The sequence below is a fragment of the Toxotes jaculatrix genome, chromosome 16 (assembly GCF_017976425.1).
Source record: "Toxotes jaculatrix isolate fToxJac2 chromosome 16, fToxJac2.pri, whole genome shotgun sequence".
In the NCBI taxonomy this organism is placed as follows: Eukaryota; Metazoa; Chordata; class Actinopteri; family Toxotidae; genus Toxotes; species Toxotes jaculatrix.
The window spans coordinates 15024706-15046887 of record NC_054409.1 but is presented as its reverse complement, the minus strand read 5'-3'; the positions used below and the strand labels follow the sequence as shown (position 1 = coordinate 15046887).

General features: G+C 40.5%; 1 protein-coding gene across 3 annotated transcripts; it reads left to right on the top strand.

Annotated features, from left to right (window-relative positions):
- Positions 1-81: 81 nt before the first annotated feature.
- LOC121195048 (AP2-associated protein kinase 1-like) lies at positions 82-18959 on the top strand. Of its 3 annotated transcripts, none has more exons than XM_041058222.1 (20): positions 82-1086; positions 2605-2723; positions 4092-4200; positions 4470-4612; positions 5262-5383; positions 5731-5812; positions 6364-6496; positions 6645-6748; positions 7102-7184; positions 7344-7504; positions 7928-8049; positions 8213-8563; positions 8708-8850; positions 8951-9159; positions 9252-9329; positions 9641-9736; positions 10294-10401; positions 10743-10898; positions 11933-12046; positions 17494-18959. In XM_041058222.1, exons 1-20 carry the CDS (start codon positions 924-926, stop codon positions 18180-18182), a joined length of 3285 nt encoding a protein of 1094 aa, XP_040914156.1. In that variant the 5' UTR covers positions 82-923; the 3' UTR covers positions 18183-18959. The 3 variants fall into 3 exon arrangements, with proteins under 3 accessions (XP_040914156.1, XP_040914155.1, XP_040914157.1); XM_041058221.1 differs by having other exon boundaries at positions 10728-10898; XM_041058223.1 differs by lacking the exon at positions 17494-18959 and adding an exon at positions 12420-14108 and having other exon boundaries at positions 10728-10898.
- Positions 18960-22182: the final 3223 nt, after the last annotated feature.

The window sequence follows — 22182 nt, the reverse complement described above, 5'->3', positions numbered from 1 at the left end:
CAGCTGCTCTCTAAACTACATATCCCATAATCCCGTTCGCGCGTCAACAGCAACAGCTAGGATGTTGCGATATCGCTGGCAGCCAAAGATTGCTGTGGTTGCAGAGATTAGGCTGCTGGATCGAAACCTCTATTTGGTGTTTTGATATATGTCATATTCTGTGGTTTCTGACTTGCAGCTACAGTTACAACAGACGGAGGCTTCAGTTTCCTGTCGACTCTGCGCTTGTTTGTGTTGAAGAAAGGCTGCATCGCGCTAATGCATTAGCTAACCGAAAATACACAGTTTTATTGTAAACGAGAGCAATTAAATAGCTAGACGGGCAGCTATGGGGCAACAAACGGTCTCTTCACTTGAATGAGGATGGAAAGATTTTTTCGGGCAACGCTATCGCACAAGTTACACGTCGGATACATCGCACTCGGAGACATTATCTTCAGAGGATAACCTGGATAACCTTACACGAAATGTCATAGCGCGTAAGTAGCTAGCACTCAGCTAGCTTGGTAACGGCTGGACGAGATGGAGAAGGACCTAATGTTATCATCAGCAGCAGCCGACCATGAGCAGCTGGATGGATAGCTAAATAAATACTTTCTCCGGAGATGCTTTAGCCTCCTGGGTGGTGTAATTCACTTACATAACAGCTAGTCGCAACCGCTCTAGCTATCACCAACTGGCTTGTATTGACAAGCAAATGGGAGATTTGCCACTAAAAATCTGTGGTTTTCAACATCATCATAAGTGACAAAGGCATCACTGCACGTTTTGAGGCTACAAATAGACTCGCTCAAAGCGTCAGATTCGTTAGGTTTACAATCTGACCTGCATTAGTGCGATAATTCAGCGCACAGGAAACAAGCATCTCATCTGTGTGTCTCTCTGACTGAAGCCGCAAATACTCCTCCTGTCATTTCGACAACATGAGGAAGTTCTTTGATTCACGTCGGGAGTTGGTCAGCTCCGGGCCTGGTTCTGGAGGAGGAGGGGGCAGCTCTGGGTCCAGTCATGCAGGCGGAAATTTCATTGGGCGAACCTTCACTGTCGGACGACACCAAGTCACTGTTGAGGAGATTATAGCTGAAGGTGAGAAGGGGTTGCACAGACAGATGATGCCAGTGTTTTTGGTTTTTTTTTCGTGCATGATGTTGATGCAAGAGTATGATGTGCATTCCTGCATGCTCAAGCCAAATGCCTGAGTCACATGACAGTACAGGGATGTAACCTTATACCATCCCCACAGGAATGATGGAGCTTTGCATCCACCCTATGTATCTTGGATACACATACGCAAAACAGAGGCCTGCTGCTTTCTCTTAGCTGTACTGTGACTAACAGCAGTTTCCTGTTAGCTGTTTTTATGATTCAGAAGAGTGATTCAGGAAGATGGAAACCTACCTGGCCACGGAGAATCAGAGCCATTATTTAATCCTTTTTGACATGAATGAATGACTTAATGAAGGGCAAGTGTACCTTACAAGTTGTAGATCATGCAGTTGTTTATAGCAATGGCAGCCACTTTCTATAAGACTGTTAGGCATCAGCACATTACTGATGCTGAAATAGAGGCCTGTGCTTGACCACAGTAAAGTCATTTTATGTATTATTTTGAACCTGGGAATGCAGTCATGTTATTCTTCTGTTTTCAATAACAGCTTACTGAACATCACATAAGCATCATATATGCTGGGTAGCTTTCAGGCTGCATACATGCTAATGCAAGTACTGTATATGAATTGAATGAGAACACTGCAGTGATTTATGCTTGAGGTAATATATTCGTAATTACTGTTGTTGAACTCAGACATTCCTTAACACTACCGACTATTGATTGAACATTAGCTACCCCTTCTTCTTCTATTTTACTCGGCCACAGACTGTGGTAATTATACCTGCCTTTCAGTATTAATCAGTGCGTCAGGCTGCCAGCTAGTTCAGGTTTCAAAGCCAGAGTCCAGTTTTTAAATAATGGTAGAAGACAGCATTGTACACCTGATGAGAATGTCTGCACTTGCTGTACTGAAATATTTGAATCAGACGTGGATCCAGACCCTCAACATGTACCCAAGTTCATAGGTATTTATTGTACATTAATGGTGCGACAGTGCCCTACAAAACCATTTCACATGTCAAGTTGCAGTATAAGCTGCAGTGTCTGCCTGAAATTGATGACTGTCACAAATAAACTCGGCAGAGTGAATTTGTGGTCTGAGCTATACCAGATGGTTAGGCCTCAATGTAGGCCTCTACGTAAACCCTGCAGCAATGACATGACTAATACATAACGCTATAAGGCTGCACCATTTGGTCTTGGTCTTCCGCATTGATGTAAGGCTGTACAGGCACAAACTGCAACAACTGTTGAAGTGATTGGGTGTAAAAATGAGCATGTCAGCTAAATTTCCAAAAATGTAATGCCGGAAGAAAGCTTGTGAGAATGCTGTGATGCTTTTGTGATGTCTCGTTTTGTATTGATCGTAGTTAAATCTGGTGGCAACCTTTGAGTGTGTGGCAACAAGCGTGGTTTTCTAGGTTTTGCTGATATGTCTCTCATCCCTGACAGGACTGACAGTTTTAATTTGGTATCTTGTGTCATTCCTGCAGGTGGTTTTGCAATTGTGTTCCTTGTGCGAACAAATCAAGGGGTGCGCTGTGCCCTGAAGAGGATGTATGTCAACAATGAGCACGATCTGCAGGTGTGCAAATGCGAGATTCAAATAATGGTGAGTTGCTGAGATTCAACATTTATCTGTTTGTTCACACTCTGAACTCATGTGGTTTTTTTGTATGCTGGGTAAAACCACACATGAAGGAAACAACCAAACAAATGTCTTTTGAAACTCTAAATGTGCCAGCAAATTTCCAGGAAGTCCACAAATAAAAGACGTCTTATTCTGTGCTGAAGTGCAGAATTCAGTACACAGTCAGCCTGCAGCGGTGTTGTTGGGATGGTTGTTCTGTATTTATTTATGTGGTTCTTGGTGGGCTGTGTTTTTGTTTTCATAGTATTGTTTTGCATGTTCTGGTCTCCTCCCCTGAGATTTGTTGTAGAACGAGTTGTTGGGATGATTTGTATGAACATGAATTCTTAAAGGACCGTCTAGTACCTAGAGAAAAAAAAATTTTTTTTCACCATTTATTGTTGTTCTGGTTCTCAACACCCTATGGGTGTTTGACAAATTTATCAAAAACAATACCGGTTTGCTAACATATCATAAAACTAAACTGATCTGAATGTGCCTGGTATAAATCTGCTGTACATCAGGATCACATTCTGATAATAGGGAAGAAGACTATTCTGCAACTGTCAGACCTCTTGACCTGTTAATATCCAAGAGCAGAACTGGGATTTATGTAGTCTGTAAATAGACATATATGCCATGGCATCATGCCATAAAATGTAATTTTTCTATCAGTAGTCCTGGAAAGTCTTTTTGTATAGTCTAAAAGTATGTATAGTGTAGCATTCATTGAGTTAAGGGTCTGTACTCAGTCTTTTCCATCTGAAGGAACACTCAGGACCGAAGGAAGGAAGCAAGCAATGGACTGTCACATTTTAAAAAGTGGGGTATTATATAGACATGCAACAGAATCACAAACACTACATTGTAAGAACTTAGGGCCTTGTTTTGTTTTTGAAACCAACACTGACATTTAGTTCAAACATGTTTGATGCCATACATGATGTTTCCTTTACCTCTAAGTCTTTCTCATTCTCTGATGGACAGTCCTTCACCTCAGCGGCTGTACTTTCATTACCTAATAGATTCCTGATTTTGATGACCTCACGCTGCATCTCCTCCCACATTGACTGTATTGAATGAAGGGCTTTCACCATTAAAATTCTCAATGAACTCTTTGCTGCAAAATAAGGAAATGTTTCTTCCCTGTCCCATGTTTTCTTGTTGTCGCAAATCATTTTATCATGGCATTCTTTCCTGATTTATTCAAGGTGCACTCTAGCCAATCACCTCACTAGTCACTTATTATAAGCACACTCTGCAGCTGCTTACAGTAGTTATTCGTTTTGGTGCAAACTTTAAGCACAGTGGTGCGTTAATGCTCTTGAACATGTGTGTGTGTTCTTGCAGAAAGACCTTGTCGGTCACAAGAATATTGTTGGTTATCTGGACTCCAGTATCACAGCTATGGGATCAAGGGATGTATGGGAGGTTTTCATACTTATGGACTACTGCAAAGGTGAGTGCTGTCAGGGACATAGGGTGTGGCTGCAACCACATGCTTTGATTATTGTAATAATCAGCGTTTGGGCCGCACTTGCTGTTTCAAAATGAGTTTCTGTTACCATATGTTTCAGCAGTTGAACAAACAGTTATTACTCAGTAAGTCTGAACACTTTCAGTGCAATAATAGAATAACACACATGCAAGTTAAGATCCAGTCATATACCAGTGAGATTAAGTCTCCATGTTGTTTGTGCTGCTGCATAATCGGATATTATTTTGCAGGAGGGCAGGTGGTCAATTTGATGAATCAGAGGCTGCAGACCGGCTTCACTGAAGCTGAGGTGCTGCAGATCTTCTGTGACACCTGTGATGCTGTTTCTCGCCTGCACCAGCGCAAGACACCTATCATCCACAGAGACCTTAAGGTGACACATTTTGCCACTTCTGCTCTGCTCTGCAGTAAGCAGGATAGGACAGGAAGTCCATGCTCTGTTAACACAGGGATCAACTATGCTGTGACATCTTTTGAAGAATTATAACTGATTTGTTTGTGTCAAGTTATAATTGTGTTTAATTATGGATGGCTCTAATAGGAAGAGAGAGGAGACTGTCAGTTGTCAAAATACTTCAGCTAATGCAGAGCCCAGTCAACTGCAGTGTGGCTGTCACATTAATTCAAAGTTACTGTCACTTAGTACTTTTATCCATATGGAAACAACTTTTTGCTGCAGTGCAGATTTCTTGATTTACATAAAAAAATCTTAAGCTTGACAGGAGTGTGTGTGTGTGTGTGTGTGTCAGGGTGTTTTAGAGCATGATGAAAAGAGCTTGCCAATTTTGACTCCGGCTTTAATCTGCATGTCATAATGTGAAGGTGGCTGCACCTTGATATTTGCACTTCTCATTATCTCAAGTGCACTTTTTGCAGGAGGCAAGAAACTCCAGTGTTTGACTTAGCAGAGCGGGTCATTTACTGCACCACCTCCTGACACTTGAAAGTCCAAAATGTGTCACTTCAGCCATGTTGTTCCCAACCAAAGCAGCTCAACAGTCTCATTTCTTGTATACCTGCAGGTGGAGAACATCCTCCTGCACGACAAGGGTCATTATGTGCTGTGTGACTTTGGCAGCGCCACTAACAAGTTCCAGAGTCCGCAGACCGAAGGAGTAGCCGCCGTGGAGGAAGAGATCAAAAAGTTTGTGCCTCTCTTCATCTGCTTTGTCGCTATTTGCAGCTGTTATTCATTAGCACTTCAGTTAGGTAATGCTTTGTTGTTCTTTTTTTATGGACTAATTGAATTTTTAAAAATTTTCTACCTCTAATGGATCACACATGAGCTGCTGTAAACATCATGATGACTGTGATGTGTGTTCAAAGGAGTTTTTGTTTGATTCCAAATGTAATTATTAACTGATAAAATCACTAGCTTCATTAACTTTCATGCACATTTATGAGTACATAATACTATGTAGGCTGTTTTATGTCACTGCCGCTTTAAAAAACGGGCCATTTTCATACTAATTTATTCCTGTCTTCTTTCAGATACACTACTCTATCATATCGTGCCCCCGAAATGGTGAACCTCTACAACAACAAGATTATCACCACAAAAGCAGATATCTGGGTGAGTGAAGAGGACAGACTTCTGTGGTTATCTTGATAGGGGTGCAAAAGTACCCATAAAGAAGTAATACATCACTGCAGGTAACACATATAGTGTGTATAGTGTGTGTGATAAAACTAAGCCTCAGTTTCAGTTAAATGTTTGACTAACACCTATATGTGCACAGATACTGGATGTTTTGACATAATGGGCCTTTTTTTACTATATTAAACTTACAGGCGTGTTATGTAACATGTAGTTTTTAAATTGTTAAAGTTGTATTTGTACAGCTTTAAAGTCAGAAACTTTTGCTTCTCTGTTGTGACGGGAAAAATCTTCTACCTTCTGGTGTTTAGAGGGGAAAAGGACTTGCTGTTTTTGTCGGTGACTTTCTGTGCATTTTCGGTATTCTTGTTTAATCCTCTCTCTTCTCTTCTCTTCTCTTCTCTTCTCTTCTCTTCTCTTCTCTTCTCTTCTCTTCTCTCCTCTTCTCTCCTCTCCTCTCCTCTCCTCTCCTCTCCTCCCCTCCCTTTGTTTGTGTGATGGGGCATCCATGTGATTGTCTTCTCCAGGCACTGGGTTGTTTGCTGTACAAGTTGTGCTTCTTCACTCTGCCCTTTGGTGAAAGCCAGGTGGCCATCTGTGATGGCAGTTTCACCATTCCAGATAACTCGCGCTACTCTTACGATCTTCACTGCCTCATTCGTTAGTGCCTCTTAAACTCTGATTCATGTTTTCAACATCAAATTCAGTTTTCACAAAGGCATGCACTTGTGATTTAAAGTGTAAATGTCTATTCATTGACATTTTTTTTCAGTCTCACTCTTCATGTCTTTTTTTTTTTTTTTTTTAGGGTACATGCTGGAGCCAGACCCAGACAAAAGACCAGATATCTACCAGGTGTCCTACTTTGCTTTTAAACTAGCACAGCGGACCTGCCCTGTTCAGAATGTGAAGGTCAGTCTCTCTCAGCACCAGGGTCAGCTGAAATATTTGGATTTGCTCAGCTTTCTTTCATGAGGAATTGATTTTCTTGTATTCAGTGGAATCTGCTGTGGGTTTCCTGCCTGACCTACACAAACAGACGGGTTAGTTGTCACACTGTGGGAGGAAAATCTGCACTAATTCATCAGTTGCGTACATAGAAAATACTTATTAGCTATGATGAAATTCTTCATTAGTAAGAGAACTGCCAACTGCAAGGATCAGAGAAGTTTTCTTTGTGATATTGTGTCTGTGTACTACTGTCATTGATACTGCTGTCCTGTGGAATTTCTTTCAAGTTTTTGCATTTTTTTTCCATAATCCAGAATTCACCAATTCCTTCTAAACTTCCTGAGCCAATCAAAGCGAGTGAGGCTGCCGCAGCAAAGAAGAGCCAGACTAAGCCCAGGCAAGCATGACCTGCTTACATTGTATTACCATCAAAGCCGTAGTAACACTACATTTTGTGGAAGTAATTACAGTCAGTATTCTGATACTCATTAAATAATTATGTTAACACTGTTTGCCATGATTAACAAGAAGGCCAACATCCTCCCTTTGTTGCCAGACTGACAGATCCAATTCCCACCACTGAAACCTCCATCACCCCTCGCCAGAGGCCCAAAGCAGCCCATACCCAGCCTGCTGCTGGCATCCTACCCATCCAGCCTGCTGCTCTCACCCCTCGCAAGCGGGCTAATCTCCCTGGTGGCGCAGCTCAGCCTGTGGGTATGTACAGCACTCTGTCTCCGTCCTTATTCTCCTAGCCATCACAGGAAAAAGAACCCAAGATTTTGAATAAAGGTGGAGTCCCTCTAAACCTTTGTGCGCGTTTTGAATCCTGCAATTCTCAACAGGAACAGATCGAGTATGCAGGTTAAGACTCACTCAAATTAAAGCAATCTAACCACAGGCCCAGAGTGATTATGAAATGATTTCCTCCATTCTGTCACTTGAAATGCCGCTTCTCTTGATATCAGCTTAGTACGTATTACAAATCACTTAATTTTTTTCATCAGCGTCTAACAGATTATATAATCCTCCTTTTATGTTGCTTGATCTTTACATTGTTCTGAAAAGTATTAAGATTAAAATATTTTTATTCTCTTTTGAGAGTGATGTGCAGTCTGTGATCTTTTTAACATCCCACAGGAGTCAGCTTAGACCTTTCTCAGCCAGCTGCAGCTCTGCAGTCACAGAAGGCGCAGACTTCAGCTCGGCCTCTCATCCAGTCACAGAACAATTCCAGTCCGGCTGCGGCTCCGCAGAAGCAGGTACATACTGGCTAATTTCACTTAACAGCCAAAGGAGTCTTCACAGGTGTGCTGAAACAAGTAGTTGATGAATCTATTAGTAGAGCGATAGAAAATTAGTCAGCAACAGTTTTGATAATAGCTTAAGTGACAACAGATAAAGTTGTCTGTCTTTGTGTGACAGGCCGTGCAGCCAGCCGCAGCCTCAGGAGCAGAGACTACAGCAGCAGCAGTATCACCAGTAACCAAGGCTGACGTCCAACCACAAGCACAGCCGGCAGTCCAGCAACAGCAACAGACCCCATCTCCTTCCACCTCCCAGCAGGCAGCACCGACTCCATCCAGCCCGGCCCCACCTCAGCGCCCAGCTCGACGCAAGCAGGCTAGCCAAGCTCAGCAACCGGCAGCTCAGCCTTCACCCAGCAAACCGGCCTCTGGTCAGCCTCCTGTATCTCCTCAGCAGCAGATAACTCAGCCCTCAGCTGCCCAGGCTCAGCCCGCCTCCACTGAGATCAGCCAAAAATCAGCTGAGATGGTAAGCGCCCCACTGCTCACCATCCAGCTTTAATATCTTCCTTGTAGAGCTGACATGATTAATTATTTTTCTGTCATTTTTATTTTGGTTATTTTTATTTTAATCTTATGTGTTTTGCTTTCACTCTGCGCCTCTTTTGATCAGACTCCACCTGCTTCTCCAAAGACAACTGAGGAACGAGGCCACCAACGCATCCCGAGTGACGCCGCAGCAAGTAGTGTTGCTGCAGTTCCAGTTAGTGACTCACAACAGCTGCAAGGCGCTAATGGAGATGCTGCCCTCAACCAGTAAGTGGTACATTTACTGGAATAAACCTGAAGAGCAGTTCAAATTCAGATCTTCTCCTATGTGTTTTATTTATGATATTTTGTGCCTTTTTCCTTCCAGATCAGTTACATCTCAACCCAGCACCACCCAGGCTGTTCAGCTCGGTGTTGAAGATGCAGTCCAGGACCAAACCAAAGCTGGATCCACAGTTCCGGCCTCCAGCGGGGCCACCAACACTCCCACACAGCCTGCGTGGAACCCGTTTGACGATGACAACTTCTCCAACCTCACTGCTGAGGAATTTAAAGCGGAAGACAAAAAGCCTAATGGTAAAGTTTGTGTTTGCACGTGTGTAGTATTTTTAAATAACTAATAAACAGGAGATGCTATAACTTTTTTTTTTTTTTTTACCTTTTTTCAGAACCTGAGACAGCATCTTCTGAAGAGTTGATACCAGGCCTGCAAACCTCAACTGTAGAAAATGAACCCCAAGAAACTGGTAGAACTGGTCACACTTTTCCCTTTAGAGAGTCTACAGGCTCAGTGTTTTTCATCTTCTCATTCTTATACATGGACCCAAACTCCACAGACCTTTCAGTGCTATCATTATGAAGTCATGCTGTCTTAGAAACATAGGAATTAATTATTGTATTTACCCTACACACTTAAAATTGGAAAAATAAGTTTGAACCATTTGTGTTGGAATGCACCAACAGAAGCAACAGCAGCTTCTTCCTACAGTGCATTTTTTAGGTTAATTTTTGGACTAATTTATTACACGTCTTTACTGTGTAACATTTTGTTCCCCAGTTGAAAGACCATCAGCCATTCTTGACATGGATTCAGGAGCCTCGCTGCTGGCTGTCCCAGATCCTTTCCGTACCCTCGAACTGTCAGATGCACCGGGTAAATATCTCTGCTGGTGGATTCATGCTGTGTGCTCTTTTTGTTACTGTCTCATACGTACATACAATGAATTTCAGTGAACTCAGTTACCTATTTTGATAGTTTTGCCATTTGTGAAAATCCTTTGACTTCCAGAGAGAAATAAGGACACATATTATATATGAAATTTTAATATCCTGAGTACCTGAAAAAAGAGGTGTTTTTTTTTCTCTTAAAATATCCTCCATAGAATGAACAAGAATTTAAAAAAAAAGGAATAAAAACATGAATAATAAATGATATGGAAGTGCATGAGTACATGAACATCATGTAGATGAGCAGCCAAACCAAACACCATCACATCAAGGTCTTTAAGGTCTTTTTTCCCTTCTATTGTAATAATAATTTCTGTAAATTCTGGTTGTCAGTAAATTCAAATATTTGAACACCATTTGACCTCTGCTACGTTTTCACGTTCAGCTTTATGTGAAAGATTGTGATTGTGAACACAGTCTAGTTTTTGTACTTGGCTCAAGTATGTATCCTTCCCCTTTCTCTCATTCGTGTCTGGCCTTTAGAGAAGCTGATTGAGGGACTCAAATCTCCAGACACGTCTTCACTCATGCTTCCTGACCTCTTGTCATTGTCTGATCCCTTCGGTGGCTCTGTGGAAGAATCTGCAAAAGGTGTGTGTGTGTGCCTGTTTTCCTGTATATGCAGGCTTGTCTGTTCCATTTTGTGAAGTATTTCAGTCACAAGAGATTTTTAGCAGAAACTATTAGCACCTCTATGGAAATTCACCCATATTTTTTTAAATATGTGCTATTAATGAGCTCAGAGAAGGTTATTTGTCTCCACTCAGAGCATTTTGCTTCTAAGAGGTAATGGAATCTTGAAATTACAGTTTGTGAGTAATAGAAGGAACCTTAGTCGGTCTGTGTCTGTGTTCCTGTCCATCACTAAACTTTAACCTCTTTTTTAATCTACCTTTGACTTCTCTGACCTGCCCCAGCCTCTCTCACTGCAGACGACTCTCTCCTGGGCTGCTCTCTGATCTCTGGTCCGTCCGCCCCTGCTGCACCCAGCAGCGCCACCTCCTCCATCTCCTCTGCCCCCACCCCTGCTTCCTCTGCTTTGGACGATTTCAGTCTGTTGTCTGGAGACTCCACACAACCTAAAGCAGGTGAGCTGTAAGAATCTCACTAAAGAAGGCAGCTATCTACCAGGTGTGCCATGTTCACTTTAAAGTTAGAAATCTCATATATACATGAAAATTGAACCCCAGTGCTTTTTAGTTAATGACAGATAGTTATGTCTGTACTGTAGCACCAAGTACTGCAACGATCTGCTTGTCAAATTCTTTGTCATGTTTACCTATGGTTTGATATTTTTTGCTTATTTTATTCTGTATTTTATTTAGACACATTTATTGTATGGCTGTTTGTGCTGTAACAAAAAAAAAATTGAAATTTCATCTTCAATAGTTAAGCACCCATTAACTCTGAATAACGTGTTCATGTTTGTGGGTTAGAGAAGAAGGATTTTCTCTGGCTCTTGTGCTGTGTAGCAGGCTGCTTTCTGGTTGTCTGGTTGGGAAAAAGGACTCCAACCAACTACTTGCTAATACTGTAACACTCTACTGTAAATTTCAACCACTGGGTGGCAGCAGAAGCATTAACATTACAGCTTAACAAATTCATCTGATCCAAGTTCATCTTGTCAGCCTGTGTTATGTTTATCTCCATAACTTCGTAAACTTATGACATTAAGGGAAAATGCTTCTTTTGAATGGAATCATCTGTAAAACCACATTGTGTGTCCCACAGAGAGCTCAGCAGCTGCGGTTGAGTTGCTCTTTCTTGGCTGGCGAACGAAGGCATTTGACTGTTGTTGACAGTGCCAACTCTGAATCGCAGCCTGAATGTGTGCGCCAGCTGCATGATCCTAATTACTACTAATCTCTCCTCATAATATCTTATCAAACAGCCTTTATACCACGGGTGAGCAGTGCTGGATGTGCTTTTGCAGTAGCTGTGCTGATCTGAAAAAAAAAACTGTCACCAGTCTTATCATTTTTGGCCTAAACTATACGTGTTTATTTGGTCACAGTGCTTCTTTTTCTTATCTTTCACTACTTCATTTAAAACTTTTTCTTTTGGAGCAATTGGGCTTTCATAGTGTTACATCAAACGCCCACTTTTCCTCTATTCTCTGCAGACTCGTCTGCAGATCTCCTGATCTCAGACTTTGAGCCCCAGCAAGCCAGTGGAGAAGCAGGCACGGAGGATGAGTTTGATCCTATTCCCGTCACAGGCCGAAAGAACTCCCAAGGTAAGTCTGTACAGCCTCTGCAAGGAAGCACAGGTGGGTCAAGATGGTCTTTAGGGATATAGACACACACAGGGGTGTTTTTGGGTTCAGTGGCTTGCTAATTTGCTAAATTATTAATGACAGTCAAGCCTACTGTTAACAGGATCAGGGGCCTGTGCTATTTTTACCTCCTCAGTTAAGAATGTTTGAAACATAAGTAGAAGGAAATGGGTAAATTCTGCCCTCTTTTTCTCTCTCCTCTTTCTCTCTTTCTCTCTCTCTTTCTCAACCTCTCTCCCCCTCTCTCTGACTGCTGTGTTTGCTTGTTGTGACTCCCACTCCTCTGCTTCTCCTCCCCTCTGTTTGCCTGTATCCCCCTTGTCTCTCCGGCCAGTTTCAGGAGGCCACTCGCGCAGTAACAGTGGCGGCTCTGAATCCAGCCTGCCCAGCTTGGCCCGCTCCCTGCTGCTGGTGGACCAGCTCATCGACTTGTAGGCGGCCCTACCCCCCCCTCCTGTAGAAGCTGTAACACTGGATTATAGACTGGCATAGCATAACTGCAATCAACACTGTTGTCATAGCTAGCTTCCTGCACCCCCTGGCTGTCATCTTCATTGTAGTTCTTACCGTAGAAACGTCCTTCGCCTTTCAGTGCTTCTTCATTCCCACCCTCTTCGCCGTATCTACATTATCTCGCTTCTCTTCATCTCTCATCTCTCACCCTCTCACTCACTTTTTCTCTTTGTTGTAGTCTTTCCTCATCACGTACTCTCCATAAGTTCAAGGGTGGCCAGTACACTAACATCATCCTTTCTAAAGATTAACCATTACATCCTTCTGTCAATCAGGATATAACATTGCTATCCAGTTTGTATGAACAATATTGCATTATGTCTAATAGGAAACAATAGAAGATCATTGTTGTAATGTACAATAGGCATAGCTATAAGTGGTTGTAGTTATTATCGTACACAAGTGAATTTGTCGTCGTTTGCCTTTTTAAATTCTCCTCCCCAGATTTATTTGCACATTTTAAAGTAAAACCATGAAAAAGTTAAATGACATTTTGTTCAAATAAGGTCAGTTTATTTCTTCTACAAAGGGAAACTTATTTGAAACTTGAGTCATGTAGCCTGATTTGCACAGTAGCATAAGTGTTACCTCTGTCAGCCATGGGCTGTTGGATGGAATATCTTTAACAATTTAAAGCTGCTATAGATTAGCCTGAAAAATAGAATCAAATTGTTTCACAATCTGGAAACAAAGCAACAAAATAGCCATAACCACACATCCTTCTTCTCTTACGGCTTCTGCAGCTCCCTCTGCAGCACAAGTACTGTACTGTTATTGTGATGAAGAGAAAAGCAGGACACAAAAAGTTTCCCTGATCAAACTAAACAGTGAAGTGCCATAAAATAATCTGTGAAGCAAACTGCTGACTGGAAAAGTCCTGAAAGCATACGGTGTCCGCTAAACTCTAAATATAACTACAATAGAAAAACATCTTACAAATGATGTCATCAATCCAAGGTGAACTTATCTTCCAGACAAAGTGTACTTTTAAAACAAGGACCTGTTCTTATTTGCTGTTATTTTGAGCTTATTTTTAATTTTATCCTTGAGGCAAGCAATAGGTTGCTTTTGAATTAAATGACATATCGTGGTCATTTAACAGTGTTTATAGCAGTGTGCCATACCAGGAGAAAATGCATGAAATCATGAAAATAATTTGAATAATTAACAGTAATAAGAAATAGTAGAAATACAGTAGCTGTTAAATAGAGAGAGAACATTCAGGCAGGTGATTTTTTTGGCACTGACAGAAACAACCTAATGTGGCATTTTAAAAATGATAGAAATGATTTTCACTCCATTTTTTTTTCTTTTTAGTATCAACACAAACATTAATTGCGCATCGTGCAATCCTTCCTACATTCCTGTCATTTGTTTACTCCTAATTTATGTAAATAGATATGTGGACCCCTGCAGGCTCTTATCCAGCATTGGTTATTCTTTCCATGTATATATGAAGAGTCATTGTCATAAAGCTTTACTTGTGGAAAACATATTGCTTTACTTGTGAAATCTCTCATATATATATATATATATATATATATATATATGTCATATATATGTATATATATGATATTATTGTTTTCCTGTTAATAAATGTTAATATGAATAGAGTGTTAGAGAATGAATGTAAGAAATAAATATTAGTCTATAATAAAATAAAAAATATCTATAATTCTTAACACCATAATCACTGAATAATATTGAAGAATACTATATTAATATTCCATTCCTCTTTGTGGAATTGTGTGTTGAGAAAGTTTTTTTTTTCTTGGTTATATCTACTCAATAACTGTCAGTACATTAAAATGTATAGATGGTAATCCTAGTCTTTGTTAAACCTGGAAGATTAGGTTGAATCCCATGTCTTATTCCACCTTTGTGAACAGAAAGTGAGCCTGTGTTATGTTTGTTTACATGGACTGATGAAGGATTATATTTTTATTCCAAACAGTAGACAGTTTTCTGGAGAGTGGGAGCCTAACCTCTTGAATCTTAGTCCTGTTTCATTCCATCGCTAAACTAGAACTTTTTCTGAAATTGTGCTTCGTAAAGCTTTGTTTTGCTTTACCAGTTTTAGTGATCACAGAATTCATATCGAAAAGCATGGCAGTGTTGTTGAATGTTATGTTCATGTGTGTTGGTATACAGTGTTATGATAAGTATGTGCGTGTGTGTGTGTGTGTGTGTGGAGTCAGACTTGTTGGATGTGTTTTCCAGTAGCCTACTTGTGTTGTTGTTTGCTGCAAACATGGCGACGGTCACGTTGTCATTAAAATCTCTTCTGAAAGCACAGGCCCCCTAAATTCTCTCAGGTAGTCAGAGCTACATGACTCTCTCTGAGAGTTGGTTACGTATTGACTTACTGCTCCCCGGTCTCGCTGTCCTCTGGAAGTCTGCGCTCCATATTACAGTTAAGAGAACTTGTCTGATGTGTAACGTGTGAGGGGCTCTGTGAAGTGTGAAAAAGGTGTACTCTGCCAGTCTTACAGTGCGGATACAACAGTTGCTGTAGCAGTGGTTTGATTATCAGACAGCATTATGTCAGCTGTCCAGGGTTTGAAAAATCAGCTCTAATCAGCAATATAAATGTTTCTGTAGGATCAAACAAAGTCATTTTGCTTCCCATGCATGATTACAGTGGGAAGACTACCTCCACCTCCTCATTTCAATTTAGGCATATTGGAAAATGATTTATATAGAATATACGGTTTATCAGAATATGTTTTTGTGAGGTCTACTGAAAATACTCTGTTCTGGAAGTGGGAAAGATACATTTATATAATCAGGATTTATGATGTTATCATTAGTTACCCTTTAAAGGGATTTTTAATGATAAACTAAAACACAATGTTGTGTTTTAATTCTGACCAAATGCTGGTTAGATGTAGAGTAATATGGCTGAATGGCTGAAGTCAAGGCAGCGCCTTAAAACTCAAAATCCAGAATCTGATTTACAGTTAGTGACCTATTCACATGTTCCTTGATAATAAAAGGTGAAGAAGTTTCATGATAATGGGTTTCTGTGCTGTTTTGGTTTTGTCCATTTATCCCCAAAATTGGGAGTATTTTGAGTAGAGCTCACTGATTTAAAATTTGAATTGCTTCCTTTTTATCGTCTAAATCAATAAACATCAAAGAGTGGCTGGTTTCAAAGCAACAGTCTCTTTTGGGCGTGTTTACTGTAGGTGCTGCATGTACAACTGAAGGCTTATGTTTTTTTTTTGTTTTTTTTTTTAAATCATCGTCTTTATGATCCTTCCACTGAACAGCTCAGTCATTTGCAGTTACTGTTTGAACCTATGCAACTCCCGAGCTTTCTCCCTGTAGCCGCCTGTGTGCTGTTGTAATCGGTAAAGCCAAGCAGGTAGTGAGATTAGTCCTTGATGTGAAACAGGAGCCCCTCGTTCTCTTTGTTGTTTTGCCAAAAATGAAATCTGATTCTAATGAGTGTTTTTGAGACGCCTCTTGTCTGTATGGCCCAAACCTGCGTCAGAGCTGTGGTATCGTGTGCTCCTTCTATTTTTGTGAGATAATTAAAGAATTATAAAGGGATGGCAAATAAAATACAAATGTGAATGTCAACGTGTTGAGTGTTGATTGTAAGATTTTCTCATGTCATTGTTGTTCAGAGAAGTGGTTGATATAACTCAACAGAATTTCATGATATTAACACAAAATTATGGGTTCATGATGTTCTGTCAGTAAAAGGAAAAAAAAACAGTAGTTAGAGATATATTCCACATTTTAAACAACTTTTCTATAGATATAGTCTGAGCTTTAAATTGGGATATCAAAGGGGAACTCTGCCCTTTTGCTCAACGTCTGCTACCGCTCCTAATACAACACACATGACTGAAGTGTCAGAGGTCGAGTTGAATCGTGGGTAACGTAGGCGCCGGTATTTGACAAAGTAGAAAAATGCATGGAGTAAAAAAAAAAAAGATATCCCTGGTTCAGCTGTATTCATTTTTATACATGTTTTTCTAAAGTGTTTTGAGGAGTGCAATGCTATTCAATGAAGGCATTCTCTTTTCATTGTTTAGTTTCAGTCCTGCATGCAAAGATATGTGCGCAAATGACTTTGGGTGGGAGAGTAAGGGCTAAAATTACCATGTAAATGATGTGTTATATTCATCATGATATAGTAGGGTTGGCTTAATTGTGTAATGGACTAATCTAACGTCTTATTCTACTTGGAATAGCAGGTTAAGTCTACACAGGTAAGCTCCAACACCAGCTTCATGCCCCATTAAAATCTCAATCCATTTTTGGTTTTCATGTTTTTTATTTAACTATGCCTTTACCTTCTGAAAGGTTATCATTTCTCACTTTCCTAAACACAGTAGAGTTAAGAATATACCTGCTGTTGACAATTTCATATGAGAGCCTCACCGGTGAGATATTTTGAAATGTCACAGCAGGAAAAACATAAATGTAAATGATAAAGTTAATGATGGCTGAATTCATTCAGCTTCTTTTTTTCAGGGTCCTGATACTGTGCATGCTGTTCACTGCCTGAGCTCACCGTAACACTGTCATGGCTTATTGAGACACATAAATAGAATAGAAACGTCATTAATGGGCTTTCCTTCTATTGGCCTCAAACCTCCAGTGTTGATCAGACTATATTTCATACCATCCATCTGAGCTCACTGATGAAAGCCACATGCTCGACATGGTATTTAGAAACACTGGGACATGATTTCACCTTGATCACTTTCTGTCATTGGGTTTTGACATTCCTTTCTGTCACGTTTCATATCACTGATAGAAGAAGATGCTATTTAATAGAATATGCAAGAAATTCAGAAAATAAATTTCATTTTGTTTTAAAGATCAGCAAAGCTCTTAAGCATGCATCTTCATGTTTCTCTGCTTTCTTCCACCTACAGACCTGCAGAGGGAGCTCAACAGTAATGTACTGCCAGGCTCTGGAACTGTGTCTGCTGTGGACTTCTCTGAGGAGAAGCAAAGGCTCCGGATCCAGCAGAGGACCGCTGCATGTGTCTATGATAAAGACATCTTGCAATCAGATAAGAGGAGCATACAACACCATATGATACCAACTCCTTCCACCAGTTTTCACTACAGACCTGTCAACCAAGTACCCCAGTTCCAGCCTCCAGACAGCCCATTCACCTCTGATGTCTTCCAGCTGGCCCCTTTTAAAGCACCAGGAAAAGAAAGCAAGATGGCATTCAGCAGGCCCTTCCTTTCTGTGTCTCATAAACCTGCTGAGCCATCTGATGTTTTCCTCCAGGCACCGTTTGCAAAGAGGCAGGAAACCGCCAAAGCTAATGCTCACACATTTAAGTCTGTTACGCATCAGATTCAAACCAGCAAACCGTGTCACCTGGTCCCAGTAGCTGCTCCTCAGCCTCTTGGTATCCGGGCCCCTCCTCAGTCTCTGCTACAGCAGCCGGTGGCGGTGCACCGGGTCATCTCCAGGATCGGTCAGCAGGCTGCCGTGGGTTCTGTGGCTGTGGGGCCTCTGCATTCCTGGACCATAGGGGGAAGATCTCTGGATGACCCGTTTACCGCTGCACCTTTTCAGCCAAGATGCTCTCAGGGGAAACCTTGATTATATAATCATCTCTTAAAAATGCCAAGTTAGAGCTTTTTCTGCAAGTAATGAAGGAGTCAGTCGCAGTATTACCCATATTCTAATGTAGTTTTAGTATTGTTATTATTGCTGCAGTAAAAAGACTAAATTTACCAATTATGTACTTTAAACTTTAAACTTACTGTTCTACCTCAGTCATCTGATTTGAGTCTGAGCACAGCAGTGCATCATTTCAGCACTTTACAAACAGACTGACACGTTTTTAAGAGTGGGTCGAGCCTGGACTCAATTTAAAACCTCATTTAGGACATCAAGCAGGGTTTTGTTAAAGGCCCAAACTGAAATTTAGCTGAATACCAAAGATGTAAAGTAGCTGTTTTTAATGTTAGTCTGTGTATTTCAAAACACTTGTCGATCAATTTGGCAGCGAATGCAAATCCTGTTTTACATTTATACAGTTATTTACCCAGTTGTTTACATTTAGATACAGAATGTGCCTTTAATATTAGTGTTCTAAATTTTTCAAAGTGCTTGCAGGCCTCGGGTTAACATTCAGCATCAGCGCTACAAACGATATCAAACATTTTGCCGCAAGCTAAAGAAATCCTGAGAAATCTAATTTAATGGTGAGAAACATTTTCACACAGTTGAAGGAGGGAAAAGCCTTTTGCAGTTGTTACTGTCATATTAACAGAGTAAAGCACTGTGAATTTTTTTCTAAATATTTTCAGACAGGCGAGTTATAAAAAAAAAAAAAAAAGATCCCAAATGGCTGGTCAAGGACTACAGTGATTTCATGCTCAATTTACCTGCTTTTACTGCTTGATAATTGCTCACAGGTTGCTGTTGCCATTTTCCTACAAACTGCACCAGTGTTAGAAGAGCTTTGTAGTTATCTTGAAAGGAGTTTGATTTTTTTTTAACCTCTTATTGTTTGTCTCTGGTCTTGGTATTTTAGATGAAACATATCACATCTGTGGTTCAAAGGCATTCTTTCAGGAGGTGCTGGAGACACAGAGGAAACAACATCATCACTGCCGAGCTGAGTTTTTAGTAAGTTTTTCTAAAAGTGATAAGATTTTAAATAATTCTTATAATTTTGCTTTACACTTTGCAGAGAAAAGGACTTTTTTTGTAAACCATGCTGCCTTTACCAATAGCATTTTGTTCATGCGTAGCATTTTTCATTTGTATTATCTTGCTCTTAATACTGACATTAGGAAAGATTGTTAGTAAACTTTATATTATATTATATTAAAGGTGTATGAACAAAATGGTATCCTAGTTATTCAGTCATACATCATCTTTCTCCCTCTTTAAATTAGCAGTAACTCAGTGCTGGGCAGTGCAGTGTGCCAAAGTGTACACCAGTTTCATGTCACCAGCAGATTTTAAATACTTTCTTAGCAACTTTCACCCCAGAGGATCCAGGCTCTCATGGCTCTACCTGAGACAGGACATAATAGCAAATGTCTGTTTGAGTTTTAGACAGATGACAACAGTGAGAGTACTGCAGGGTCTGGTGCTAGTGCCGTGCGGGCGGACTTTATTGTGATATACTTTCTGAGGTTTACTTGAAGTGAACAATGATCCCCTGCCTTCTGTGTCTGAATTAGTGCAGCAGGATGTTTGTTGCTCCACAGTCCTACTGTCATAATCCTGTCTTTATAAAATCCAACTTGGAAAAATATAAGTCAGGATACAAAAGTTATTGTCTTTCCAGGAAAGTTTTTGGTTTATTGTTGTTTTTCAAATATATCAGATTATGTGGATTAAACAGCAGGCTGAGGCAAAATGGGAAAAAAAAGATAAAAAACAAGATGATCCAAAAACACTATAAACTATGTCTGCGATTTCATGAGTACTTTTCATGTCAGACCGAATCCCCAATAAACCAGCGCGGAGACGTATGAGTTACAGCTCAAACCTCTTCTTCGAGAGGAAAAGTAAGATGAGCTTGTGTGAAAAATGAGCCACTTATTTTTGCTCAACTATGCACCAAACGTCATGTGAGTTCAGTTTTTGTAAGAAATTCGTTTTCCTGAACTTGGGACAATAAGAGCCCAGGAAAAAATGTGGAGAGTGAGTGAATGGAAATAGATAAATCTGGAGGTTTTTATTGTAAATTGGTTCAAGGCTGTGTGGAAGCTACACTGGTTCATAAACTTGCATAACTGTGGGGCTGATTAGCCGTGTGACGTTAGCGATTGCCATTGTTTGTGCAGCCAAGGTAGACTGTGCCGCTGGCCAAGCCGAGGCCACTGCTGAGCATATTTTTACATTCTCTTCAAGTATGTTTATGTGCGGCTGGATTATTTTCTGGTGTTACAGATGGTGTTGTGCTATTAAATTTCAAACAGAACAAAGTTGCTGAATGTTCTTGTTATTTGTCAGAGAAGATCAGGAAGGGGAGCTGATTTCTTCATTCATATATTACTGATAAATACTAATACTTATATACATACATACTGAAGATTATTGAGGGAATCAAAAAAGAACTATAAACTGGTTGTCAGACTCATCACATAAACACCACTTGTAATTGTGGTGAGACAAGCTTTGCATTTCTGTCCTTTTGTAGATGTAAGGATTTATGGAAAGCTGTAAACAGGCCAGAGAAAGGCCTGAAATAGGGCTCCAGTTACACAGGCTCAGTATAAAATATACATTTTTTTGTCCTCAGCAGCGGTGGACTCTGTAAAAGTGTTAAGCTGTGTAAATACCTCCTCCAGATCTCCATGGCGTCATAGTTGGATTTTGATTTTATTGTGTGCCTATAATCCGACTGCCTGCCTCTGCTTCTGGCAGTTTTCTCAGACACACCTCCATGAGCTCACTGCCCACAGGACTGCAAGTCTGACTGCGTGCGTCTGCAAAAGCGTTTCCAAATGAAGAAAGAACTGAAACTAAAGAAAGCACATGGAAAAGATATGTTTGGGTTTATTTTAGTACTATCGGAGTGGAATCAGACTCAGCTGACTGGCTGTTCCATGGCTTGTTGCATAATCCCAACCTCTGAAAATAAAGTTACTTTTTTTGTTTTGTTGAGAGAGACTCTATACATATCTTACCTAAGATGGAAACAATATACTCTAAACAGTTCAAAGTATAGTTTTAAATAAAGTGAACAATTTCACGTTTTTCATCCTCCTAATCATTCATCCACACTCTAGCTGAATGCGTATTTCCTGCAGTACCAGCCAGGAAAGCAGAGCAAAGCAGCCCAGATTTGCTTAATCCCAGGAAATTCCTCCAGTTTTTCCATAAGTGTCTAATGGTGCCCAAAGTAACTTCATCTTTGAGACATCGGGGGCAACTTTACCAGGTTTAACAATTATCTCAACAGAGACTCGACCCCGCTTGTCCTGATGCCAAAGACGTAAAGTCAGCCACTCAGGCATAAAATGTCTCTGAAAGCACTGCAGACATTAAAATCAAGCAGTGTACAGCTACACTTAGTGTCCCTATAGCCTACTGTAGTATGATGATGTTTATCATGTCCTGTCAGGATCGGAATCAGGATCAGGGGCCTGATTTATACATAGTGTATCATCTTCAGTTTTTTTGTCAGGACAGAGCTCACAAGTTGTCTTTAAACTTAAATGTCCTGCACACACGCAGGTGTTTTCAGATCCTCTTGCTGATTATACCTTTACTCAGGCTGAAGAAGGGTGGAGCTAAACTGAGGATTACATGATGTCTACAAACTTTATATAGTAATAAAAGTCCTGGGTTATGTCCAAAATTGTTCCCTGTTTACTATACAGCCGGCGGCATTTATGCACCATATGGTGCCCTCAAAAGTTCCCACAATTGGCCTTTTTCACAGCTGGAAAGTCAGGGAGACGTTTTACACTCCTGCAGATTCCCCAGTTAGAGGCTTTAATCTACTAGGACCTGTGGAGGTGAATCATGCAAGTGTGGGGTCTTTAAATTAAAGTTATAGTTTCAAACTGCCATCAGTAACAAACATCAACCTGACCACCACTGATTGATCTCTGTATTAAAAAAAATAAGC

Coding starts and splice junctions, on each gene's coding strand:
- LOC121195048 (XM_041058221.1), top strand. CDS start 924: ATGAGGAAGTTCTTTGATTCACGTCGGGAGTTGGTCAGCTCCGGGCCT. Junction 8,564..8,707: donor GCCAAAAATCAGCTGAGATG/GTAAGCGCCCCA, acceptor TCTTTTGATCAG/ACTCCACCTGCTTCTCCAAA. Junction 9,330..9,640: donor AAATGAACCCCAAGAAACTG/GTAGAACTGGTC, acceptor TTTGTTCCCCAG/TTGAAAGACCATCAGCCATT.